Below are 11,933 nucleotides of genomic sequence, written 5' to 3'. Positions count from 1 at the left end.
TGGGTCAGCCACGCAGAGTGTGACATCTCATCTGAGGAAGGCAACCTTTATGGTCACCAGGACACAGTCATGTTTCTGTGAGAAGTAGCTACAGTGCCTTAATTCTCACTTGAGGACATGAGGCCGCCAGCGTGCTGCCCCAAGGTGCTCTCCTCAGAACACAAGCCCACAGCTCCCTATGTTCCTTTCCCTGAAACAGCCAGTGCTCCATTCCCCCAGTGACTGTAGGCAGGGCATTCATAAAAGTCCTCCCCCCCGCCCCCATTCATGCCCCCTGAGCTGTGACTCCCAAGATGGCACTGAGCACTTAGACCTAACTGGCCACACCCAGCTTCCAGCAGCCTCTAGTTTTCATAACACTCACATCCCACATCGGTACTTCATGGGGCCGCAGGCTTCCTCCCACTCTCACACCCTCACCATGGAGCCTCGGTCCCGAGCTAGATAGGCAGTCATCAAATGAGTCCTGACTCCATCACAACCCAGAATTCCATCTGCTCTCTGTGTTCTCAGCTACATTGACACGATCTGTCCTGACATCAACCCAGAGTTTCTCCCACCTCCTTCCTACTGTTGGAGATGCGGACGTCCCCCCACCCCCACCCCATCTTTTCCTCACAATGCAGTTGGTCCTTTTACACACTCAAACCTGCAGTGACAGTCACTGGCCTGTAGTGGCCTCCCAGAAGCCCTGGAACTTCGCTAAGGTGCCCACCCGCTCAAACAGCAGAAGGCTTCCGAGCCAAGCCCCAGAGAAGCAGTCTTGCCTGGTTAGGTTAGAAAGTTGTTCAAAGCAGTAATTACAGAATCCCAGTTCCTAAGGAAACAAATCTCCATTATGGTGACTTCTAACAGGATAAATGGTATTTTTCCTTTCTGGCACGTGCTGCCCAGGCTGGTTTGTGTGGTTTACTGGGGGTGGAGTTCAGCCGGGGCTTCGTACATGCTTGGTAAGCACACTACCTTCTCCATGCTTTTGTATAGGGGTGGGGTGGGTATTTGCCTATACAATTCCATGGAGAAAGAACAGTTGTAGCCTTCGAAGAGAAAGAAACTAAGACACTCAACAGGGCTGCTGAGGGGCCGACATGTAATGGAGCTTGCTGCAGAGTTCAGTCTATGGGAGCCTCAGAGAGAACCGATTCCTACAGGATGTCTTCTGGTTCTCACTTGTCCCCCGTCCATGGACAGACAGCCTCCTGGCTGCTTCTGTATCAACTTGACACAAGTTAGAGTCAACAGAGAAAAAGGAGCCTCAGCTGAGAAAAACACCTCCATGAGACTCAGCTGTAAGACGTTTTCCCAATTAGTGACCAATAAAGGAGGGTCCCTCTCATGGTGGGTGGAGCCACTCCTGGGTTCTGTAACAAAGCAGGCTGTGCAAGCCAGAGGGAGCAAGTCAGTAAGCACTCCCCCCCCTCCCCCCCAGGGCCTCTGCACCAGCTCCTGCCTTGCTTGAGTTCCTGCCTGACTTCCTCCTCCAATGTGGAAGTGTGAGCCAAATTAACCCTTTCCTCTCCAACTTGCTTTTTGGTCATAGTGTTTCATTGCACACAGCAATAGGAGCTCTTGAGACAGAAAATAAAAATGTAATAATTTTTTTTTTTTTTGGTTCTTTTTCTTCGGAGCTGGGGACCGAACCCAAGGCCTTGCGCTTCCTAGGCAAGCGCTCTACCACTGAGCTAAATCCCCAGCCCCAAAATGTAATAAATTTTTAAAAACCGATGATGTAAAAGGTAAATCTGAGTGATAAAGTTACAAGGTAAGCAGGAGCCAAACCCTAGCACCTATGGCATGCCACTAGCAGGAAAAACTCACCTGTCCTGTGTGAGTGTGGGAGTCTCCTGTCAGCGCCAGGCCCCTGCCCCCAAGCACCAGGATGGGACTACATAGGATACGAAAGACATTCTGAGGCCTTGTCACACGTTTAGTATAGCCAAACTCTACTGGAGACGCACACAAGCTTTGTGCAACCGCCGGAAGTCTAGAGGACAGAGGGCTCACAGGGCCTTGTAAAGCCAATACTGCTTGGGATCCTGGTAGTGCCTGCTTGGCTCACTGCCTGGTAGTGAGCTCACAAGTGGGCACTTTATAATCCTGCAGATATGGGTAGTCACATTGAACGAGGGAGCTTGCGCAGCCCTCCTTGGCCCAGTTTCCAGTTCCAATCCTTGGTGCCCACCACACGGCAGTCAGATGTCTCCTCCTGGGCCCATGTCTTCTGTGAAATGATTATGGAGATGTGGGCTGGAGGGAACTTAAAACATAGAGCTTGGAAGACCTAGTCTGCTGGGGTGCCTGCCCCATCTCTGTCTGGGGTATGGGCAGAATCCCCCACTTGAATCAGGAACCAAGGTGGGTCTGAGAGACAAGGAGGGTGAGCCCAGGGAGGGAAGGGGTTTTGTAGGAAGAGGCTTTAGAGCCCCTTAGAGATGCCCCATTTGGGAGACAAATTAGATTCTGAGGCTGTGAACAGTTTAGAGACTCAGAGAAGGGGCTGTGGGGGTTTCGGGATGGGGAGCAAGAGTCAGGAGTGCAGGAGGTGGGGGTTGGATGTGGGGGTGCTGTCGAGGTCATACCTCCCTCTTGGAGCCCTGCTCCATGACGCCTGAATATAGGAAGCAGGTGTGAGGACTTGCAGTCAGGTTGAAGGTCAGAGGGCAGAGATGGTTCCTGAACAACCTCACACCCTTGGCCTGCTGGGTAGCAGGCAGGACTCTTGGGTCCCTCTGTGTGAGTGGCCTGTGACCAGCCTGCAGATGGAGAGCACGCTTGCACAGTGCCAATTCAGTGGGCAAAGCTCGGCAGGCAGCCCTTTCTGTCGGCCTCAGCTAACAAGCAGTCCGGGGACACTGGCCTGAGAGCTCGGCACAGACCATGCTGTGGAGGCCCCAGGCTGACAGCCGAGAGCCATTTGAGCAGCCTTAGTGAGGCCCTGGCAGTGGCTTTGAGGCTTCCAGAGGTGCTGTCAGTGGCTTCTTTACCTCAGTTATATCAACTGCCAGATTCCTCACCTTCCCCACGCTGGGGGAATTTGCCTCCTCGAGTGCTGGCTTCTCCTGTCAGATGGGAACACACCTTCTGCCATAAGCTACTGTGAAGACCGCAGAGGTTCATTTCTGTGCTCCTGTGTGTGTGTACGCCTGCCACGGTGCACTCACGGGGTGAGAGGACAATGGCAGAAGTTGATTTTCTCTACCATGTGGGTTCCGGGGTGACAGTCACAGTTCCAGGTTGTTAGGCTCTGAGGCAAGTCCCTTTACTGGCTCAGATATCTCACCAGTACTTCGAAGAAGTCACCCACAAAGAACCGAGCAGCTGGAATTAATGATGTCTGATCAAGAGCTGGAGAAGTGCTGTGTGGTCCTCACAGCGTGTCTGCAGCAGTGCAGTGGCCTTCCGGCATGGTATAGAGCAGCAGCAGCAGCAGCAGCAGCAGCAGCAGCAGCAGCAGCAGCAGCAGCAGCAGCAGCAGCAGCAGCAGCAGCAGCAGCAGCTCCAGTGCTCACACAATGCAGTGAGAGATCAGGGTGGGTCTGGGATGGGCACAGCAGCTCCCCAGTGCTTCTTAGGATCCTAGCCTAGGCAGCACTGTGAGTGTGAGCTGCTGGTCTGACCTGAGGGTTGTGGGCCCTTCCATGTTCTTCCTGGGAAGCTGGGCCACACAGGGTAGAACATTCTACCTTGCTCAGACTTCATTTGGAGAGGCCCAGAAATGGTCCTTTTGTCCCCTCTTCCTTTCATCTTTAGTATCAAGTCACTTCTCAAGACATGCTGGCGGGGCTGAGGGTGGCCCCAACAAGCCCAAGTGCAGTCCCTGTGCACACCTGCGCAGGGCTCTTGCTCTGAAAGAGAAACAGACTGCTGGGCTGTTTCCATTGCCCGATGCCTGATGGGAAGGGTGAGGGAATATGTGCCGAGCCGGCTTGGGCTGAACTAAAAATGACTGGGGTAAGTAAGTGTGCCAGATACATGGGTGAACAGCTAGGCATGGTGGCACATGCTCGTAATTCCAGCGTTTGGGAAGCAGAGGCAGGGGGACGACAGCTCAAGGCACACCTGAGCTACATGAGACCCCTGCCTCAAATACAAAGCCAACGGCCTGAAAAGACTCAGCTGGGTGTCCCAAGAGAATGAGACTTAAAACAGCACGTCTCCTTATGGATACCGCGACACGGGAGCTTGCCCTACTGTTGCAGAAAGTATTTAATCTAGGCCTGAGGTTTCTTCCTTGCCTTTGTTAAATATTTAAGTTCCCAGGTGAAGCACATACACAACTTCATATTCACAACAAGCCCTAAACAGTCTAAATGCAGGGCAGCTGCCTGCCCTCTATGCTGTTAGAATCTATTTCCTATCGTAACCGAGTTAGGACTGTTGCATCTGGGCTGCTCTTAACTCCAGTTGGCCAGCCCTGAGGGCCACGTTTTCTTTACTCCTAACCCATGGCTACTCTCCCTCCTCCTGCCACCTTCTCCTCATGGTCCTCCTCCAACCCTGCGCCCTTAAAACCTAACCCCCAGGGCTGAGGATTTAGCTCAGTGGTAGAGCGCTTACCTAGGAAGCACAAGGCCCTGGGTTCGGTCCCCAGCTCCAAAAAAAAGAACCAAAAAAAAAAAAAAAAAAAACCTAACCCCCACCTATGTCTCCTCTTCCCAGCTGTTGGCTTCTTTATTTACCAATCAGAACTAACCTGGTAGGCAGGGTCACTTAGTGCCTTCAGTGGGGACTCCCTGGTCTCTGGGACAACCAGGTCTTGGGGGCCTGCACTTAGCACGACAAGACAATCGATAAAAGACCAAACCTCAACACCCTGCCCCACCCAGTGCCCAGGAACACCCGGCAGTTGGAGGGAGACTATTTATTGCATAACCGATGGGCACAGATTCCAGAACGGCTTTACAGGGGGGGACAGTAACTTCAGGACCAGGATGCCGACTGAGAAGCCACCACAGGAGGACGAGTGAGGGGTTAGCACCGGGTGTGCAATGCATCCACTTTCCTCTATGCAGGCACTTTGCTTTGTAAGAGCGTGGGTTATATCCAACTAGGACAAGGAAGGAAAGGAAAACGGACTACAAGTTCGTGGAAGCCATGGAGGATGAAATATGCTACTTTCAAGCTGGGTTCTGCGACGGAGGTCACTGCAGTCAGGGTAGAGCCCCCACCACTGCATGCAACACTAGACTTAGTCTTTGGCAAGTAAGAACCATGGTGCTGAGGCCATGGTGCCTTCTGGGAATGGAGCTCGGGGCAGGGCCTGCTCCATCAACTGTACCTTCATCCTCTTGGTCTTAGAAAGATGGGTACATGGGCAGGAAGGCAGAATCTCAGAGAAGGGACAGAGCAGCCAGATTGGATGCAGAGCTCACTCCTGCAAGGCAATGGGACCCACATGCAAAAAATGGTCAGGGTAAGCATTGAGACAGAATGTATTTGCTTACAGAAGCAGTGTATTCCAAGCCCAGGTCTCAGGAGTCTGTGTGGGCCCCTCCTGCTGCCTCCTCAGGCCTCCACTCAGGAGCTTCAGCCTGAGGAGGACATGGGACTGACTGAATTCTGGTGTTCTTGGGAGCATCTGGAAATGCTGTACTGGCCCCATGTTCTTTGATTTCCTGTGGACAGTGTTCTACGACGCTCCACCTCATACAGCTCTCTCCCTAGAAGCTTCTGACAGAGGCCTGTTCTCCCTGGGGATGGTGGGAACCAGCTCAGGATTGGAACCAGCTCCAGGGAGCCTGCCAGGAAGGCAGTAGTCCTTGAAGCACTAGGAAAAGCTTGTCAAAGACGATGCCTGAGTTCGAACTAGCAGGCCCCTTTCTAAAAGGCCCTCCTGGACATCCTACAGGTAGGTGGCACTTAGGTTTGTATACAGTGATGAGTGGGCCTGGCCTCTGGTGTGCTGGTCCTTTCCCATGCCACAGCTTGGGCGATCTGAGTTGTGAGCCCGACTTTGTGGTGACGCTGTTTCCAGGACAATCTGACCAGTAGTGGGGATTTATGAGTCAGGCTCAGCACGGTGAGGCCACCTCACTTTAGCTGTTCTATGGGAGACTGATGGCTGCCTTCCAGAGCTGGCTCACGGGTTCTGGTGTCCGGTAACACCAGCACTCCTGTGGGGGTTACAGAGCCCAGCAGAGGCTGAGAGGCAGTCTGGAGGCCACATCTCACTTCCTCCAGTGAGGGTGGGCATGCCTGGGCTGACCATGCGTACTGCTAGTTAGAAAAAGGTCATAAACAACCCATGTTTCTGGGATTTTGCAAAGCCAAAGTGCCGGCAGCTATAGTCTACTCTGCATAGCAGCATGAGAGGCACGAGTGGGAGAAGCTGCTGTCCTCACAGGCTGGGTGGGCTGTGCACCTGGCTGCTTGGCGTTAATAGCCTGAGCCCCACCTGTACAGAAGAGAAGCAGTGTGTGAACCAGGGTCGGGCTCTCTCTAACACTCAGAAGGACAAAGTGCCTTCAGCACAGCAAACCCCAGTGCTGCCATGGCCTGGGTGTCAAGCTCTGCCCTTGTGGGGCTTTGGGAGAGCTGCCGCCAGCGAGGGCACACGGGGAGCTCTTCCTGCAGTGCCACAGGGTTTCTAGTCAGGAAGTGCCAGTGAGGAGACGGGGAACCTGAGACCCTGTGTCTTACCTGGGAAGACGTCCTTCCAGAGGAGACACGCAAAGGACGTCAGCAAGGCCTGTGACACTGACTGACTGACGGATCTCTGCCTCAAGTTCACAGTGAACTGTCTGCCTTGGGGGGGGGAAGCAGGCCCCCCACAATCGGTGGTGCTCCTGCTCTGAATGTGGCCAACTGGAACCTGGTGTGGAGGGTGGGTTTGTAACTACTTTTTTGGACATTATGGAGACTTCAAAATGATGGTAAAATCTTTATAGATAGAAAATCAAGATAAAAATATTAAATAAGACAACACTTAACATGATACAAAAGTTAGAAAAGGATCAGTTCCTGGTCACTCCTAAGAGATGCGCTGTCCCTGGGGAGCGGCGAGGCCCTGCTCTCCATACACACCTGAAGACACCCGAGCTGAGGCCCCCAGGACGGAAAGCTCTCTCACTGCCAATGCTTGGAAGGAAGAGCTGCTGCTACTGCTGTTTTAAAATCCAATTTTCTTATCTCTTACGAAAATGTTTTACTAAAAATATCAATTATAGTTTTAGGCATTGGTAGAGATTTTAAAGGATGGGAAAGTTGTAACAAACTCTGAACAATTACTTTTAAACACATGGGGTCATGACCTAAGTAAGCACTTGGTGACAATCCAACAGGACAGAACTAAGCTGCAAACAGGCACAAATAAGGCAGGGGTTAAATTACAGTCAAAAATCTGTTAGAAAACATGCAAAAATAATACTGAGTTTTCTCTTAAAAAGTTTTAAGTCATCATTAAACATTTTTGTAAAACTCTGCAAAGTTCATGTCTACATTGCAGCCGGACTTTCCAGACAACAGGAGGGCGGCACCCGCAGCTCAGCTGCTGTTCTCTTTGGTGGTGATTGTGACCAGCTGTTTGGCGGCCTTGGCAATGTCATAGGCACACTGGATGACCTGCTGTGTGACCAGCTGCACATCCGTGGGCAAGCTCGAGTCTCCTGGGAGAGCCTTTCTGCACTCTGACTGGAGCCGGTAGGCACTGGCCGTTAGTAGGCGGAGGGAAGTCCTCACCGTGTCAGACTTAGGTTTCTGAAATGTAGAGTACAGGCATTTGCAGAGGAGGGGAGGGGGAGCCAGCAGCACGGGGTGAGCCTGTTCCCAAGAGCAGCCTGGGTTGCTCCATAAAGTCCAACTGTCTCAGTTGGATGTTTTACTGGTTTTTATTTATTTACTTTTTTTTTTTTTTGAGACAGGGTTTCTCTGTGTAGCCCTGGCTGTCCTGGAGCTTGCTCTATAGACCAGGCTAGCCTCCCTCTACCCTCAGCTTCCCAAGGAGTGCCCCATCATCACCCAGCTAGTTGGGCATTTTAAACCTTTATAGGTTGTGGCCTAAGGAGAGGGGAAGAAGCACTCTTTCAAGGTGCTGAAAACCCAATCCCAGAGGCGATCACTATCCTAAACTCCCTCCCAGAGGCGATCACCAGCCTAAACTCCAAGCTTTGCCTGGCAGCACCTGACTTAGGTATCGCCGCCTCGCTGAAACTGGTGTTCACGCGCTGTGAAAGCGTCCCAAAGCCCTGTAAGACGACATCTTTAACAACTGTGGTACAGAGACATAAGAAAGAGGCTACGCGCTGTAAAGCTTCGTGGTGCCGTGCCCAGGGCTCATCTCCTCACCGCGATGACACAAAGGTCAGGACGCAGTGCTGAGCAGCTCACTTGAAGAGAAAGCAGGAAGCGACTTACTTTGGGGAACAGGGCTGCCATCTCGGTCACAGCGGCGTGTATCCTCTCTGAGCAGGGAATGTAGCTGTAAGATATCGGAGAGGCTGTAACCGCAGCTCAAATGACTCAGAGGGAGAGTCTCCAGAGGCTGCACAGGCGCCATCTCTACTCAGTTAACGAAGGGGCGAAGGCTGTGCCCGCCCTGTGCGCTGGACAGCGGGCGCATGGCTACAGGCAGGCTCCCCATCCTGTCACTAACAGTCCCAGCCCGAAATCTGCAGTGTGTACTGGGGCGACAGAGGTGAAGACAGCCACAACTCATTTACGCCTCATTCTACCTTCCAGATGTCTAGATCGAGGGGCATCTACATGTCACTGACATGTGACTGGGCAGCAGATGGCTGACTCACTGAAGCTTACTGTGCAAGTCTGCAGCCTGAGGACTGACTATATGCTAGAGGATGCAGAGGGAGGGACAAACACACTGACAGGCCGGAGGGCCAGTTCTCAATGCAACATTGCCATAGAGCCGAGGCTTTGTGTGCAGGACTGCCCACTGCCTGGGAGGGGCATGGGCGTGGGGAAAGCACTTTTGGAGGAACTTTCTGCAAGGAAACACCGTCAAGACTGCAGCAGGCTTGGCCTGACAAAGCCCTTCCTAACCATCAAAGACTCAAAGCCTCAAGCAACATTCTTTCCCTGCTTTTTTAAATCATAAAATTGACTTCTGAATAAATCTATCAAAAGCCATCTCTATATGTAATTTTATATTACTGTGTGGGTTGGTGGTGTGTGGTGTGTATGTTGTGTTTTGTGTGTGTGCGTGTGTGTGTATGTGTATGTGTGTGTGAGTGGTGTGTGGTGTGTGTGTGGTGTGTATGTTGTGTTTTGTGTGTGTGCGTGTGTGTGTGTATGTGTGTGTGGTGTGTGTGTGTATGTGTGTGTGTATGTGTGTGTGAGTGGTGTGTGGTGTGTGTGTGTTTTGTGTGTGTGGTGTGTATGTTGTGTTTTGTGTGTGCGTGTGTGTGTGTATGTGTATGTGTGTGTGTGTGCGCGTGTGTGTGTGTATGTGTGTGTGAGTGGTGTGTGGTGTGTGTGTGGTGTGTATGTTGTGTTTTGTGTGTGCGTGTGTGTGTATGTGTATGTGCGTGTGTGTGTGGTGTGTGTGTGGTATGTGTGTGTAGTGTGTGTGTAGTGTGTGTGGTGTGTATGTTGTGTTTTATGTGTGCGTGTGTGTGTGGTGTGTGTGTGTGTGTGTGGTGTGTGTGTGTGTATGTGTGTATGTGTGTGTGCGTGTGTGTGTGGTGTGTGTGTGTGTGTGTAGTGTGTGTGGTGTGTGTGTGTTAGGGATGAGATGACAGACACACAACCCTGACAAGTGAGGCTGCAGGAGAGCTGAGGGACGGTGAGGGGACTTCCTGGACTAAGTTAGCTACAGCCAAGATGGAGGTGCAGGCACACCTAGTCAAACTTAAGGGACGGATCTGTGTGGTAAGAAAGCAGAGGGGAGAAGGCTGTCACAGCACAGCACCATGCCCAAGGAAAGGATAGAACACCAAATAAGACTAAATCCTCTAGGCCAACTCTAGCTTCAGAAGCATAAACCAATGACTTTGAGATCATCGTTTTCTTCTGCTGTTCAGAACAAAGGAGACGAAATCATAAAAGACGCTGACAGGATTTCTATATAAAATCTTCCCAAACTGAAGCAAAACCATATTGCAGTCTTTGAACCTGAAATGGCCGAGGGCACGTGGATATATCTCTGACAACCTCCGAGAGCGGCAGTGTAAGTGCGGTTTCGCCCAGCAGTGGTTCTAACTGTGAGGGGATCGAGCACAGAGCATCTGACAGACCGGGAACACCTGAGGAGAGGTTCTTGTTTAAGACTCCTCAGTGCTCTCAGGCAGAGCTGCAGAGGCTGCGGGCCCTCTGCTCTATGCAGGAAGGTTCAGTCTCCTTATGCCAAGTTAACACGTGGATTCTATGAGCACAAGGGAGCCTGACAGCTCGAGAGTAGCCTCCCCTCAGGATGATTCTGTCGGGGACGTTGGCCCAGGGAATCTCAGGAGCAGCATCTGCCAGAAGACTGACCTGCCAGTTGTGAGGTGGCTTCTCCTCTGTCCCCAGTACAGTGCAGTTTTGTTTCTAGATATATTTATTTTCAGATTACTTTGTAACATGACAAAAGCAATAAAAACCCTACACCAACAGTGACCACCCTGCAGTCAGCAGCATGAGCGGCCCGGCCAGTCAGCATGGGTTCACTCTCCCAGAGTACAGCTGCAGCCCGTACCTGTCATGCTTGTTCTCCTGGGCTGCTCTGAGGAGCTCCTGGATGTTTTTGGTGATCTGTTCAGTCTTGCGGATGACATCTTCTGTGCTGGGGAGGGCGGGGCTGGGGACCGCGTGGGGCTCTGCTGTGTCTGGCAGTGGGCCATCACCTTGCCAGAGCATACTCCGCTGCCGCCCCTTCCGGCCTGACCTGTGGACAGCGAGGCATGACAAGCACTCATGAGCGGGATCTGCTTCTCTGACCCACACCTCGGGCACTCAAGCAGGCTGTGCCTGTGCCTTCCTCTGTCTTGTTCAGCAGGAGGCGCCTTCCCTGTGCTCAGAGACTGGCACCTACGGCCACACTGAGCCCTTTGCACTCCATCCTGGGGAGGAGGTCAGGGCGGCTGTGGCAGGTGAAGGGGATGAGGGAACAGCTGGTGGAGAGCACAGGTACACAGCCGCCCCTGCAGGCCGGTGCCTTGGGAAACCAGTGTGGACTGTGGCTACTGCCCACACGGCACAGCACTGACAGGGCAGAGCAGATACTGCAGTCAGCAAAGAGCTCGGAGGTGGCAGTGCGAGCACAGAAGGCAGAGTTCATGACCACAGATACAGGGCTGGAGGTGGTGAGGCCTGCATGTGTGTACCAACAGCCCACTCCCTGCACTCTTCCCCACGTACACCGTGTCATCTGGTTCAGGGTCATAGGCAGTGTTGTCATAATCGCTCTCTGGGGTGCTGTTCTGCTTCTCCAACCTGGAGGCCTAAAAAGAGAGGAACCCCATTAGTTTGAGCATCATGGTCTCCCCAGTCGGCCAGGCTGTGACTGTCAAACCCAGAGCTCATATGGGACAGGAACCAGCCCTTTACTGGAAATCTAGTAAAGATGAGTAGATAGTAGGTTCAAAGAGTGGCTTTTCAACTTCTGCGCCATGTCTCCTCAGTTCAATAGCAAGTGCTAAACAGACTGCCGTGCAGCCAACTGTCTGACAGCCACACACGCACACATGCACATCCATCTGGTGCAGTCAGTAACAAACACTATCTGGATACACACTTCAGAGCTGGACACTGATGCTAACCCCTGGTTTAACGTCAGATGAGGAAAGGACCAGAACAAGCTAGCTGCCACCTTAGGCGCAGTCTGCAGGAGGAGAGGACCAGAGCCCTCTGCAGATCCCTCCATTACCACAAGCTTGGGAAGCCTGCATGGCTGCTGCTAAAAGTTGACTTCAAGGAAGCTTTCCATGAGCTTTCAAGACAGCCAGCCCAGTGCTGCCTGTGAACCAAATGGTTCAGCCCTGCACAAGTCAGTTCCAAACCAC

General features: G+C 52.3%; 1 protein-coding gene across 24 annotated transcripts in view; it reads right to left on the bottom strand.

The window, feature by feature from the left end:
* Positions 1-6,867: 6,867 nt before the first annotated feature.
* The window catches only part of Git2 (GIT ArfGAP 2), a 40,809-nt gene continuing 35,743 nt past the window's right edge, over positions 6,868-11,933 (bottom strand). For all 24 annotated transcript variants that reach the window (XM_087578526.1, XM_087578524.1, XM_087578528.1 and 21 more), the window contains 4 exon segments: positions 11,290-11,372; positions 10,628-10,816; positions 8,353-8,416; positions 6,868-7,695 (listed from right to left, as the gene is read on the bottom strand). In XM_087578526.1, coding sequence (XP_087434652.1) covers positions 7,483-7,695; positions 8,353-8,416; positions 10,628-10,816; positions 11,290-11,372 — 549 coding nt within the window. In that variant the 3' untranslated portion in view covers positions 6,868-7,482.

Source organism: Rattus norvegicus, chromosome 12, assembly GCF_021556685.1.
Source record: "Rattus norvegicus strain SHRSP/BbbUtx chromosome 12, alternate assembly SHRSP_T2T, whole genome shotgun sequence".
NCBI lineage: Eukaryota > Metazoa > Chordata > Mammalia > Rodentia > Muridae > Rattus > Rattus norvegicus.
The sequence above is the reverse complement of the archived record's forward strand: the minus strand, read 5'-3'. Positions and strand labels throughout refer to the sequence as shown.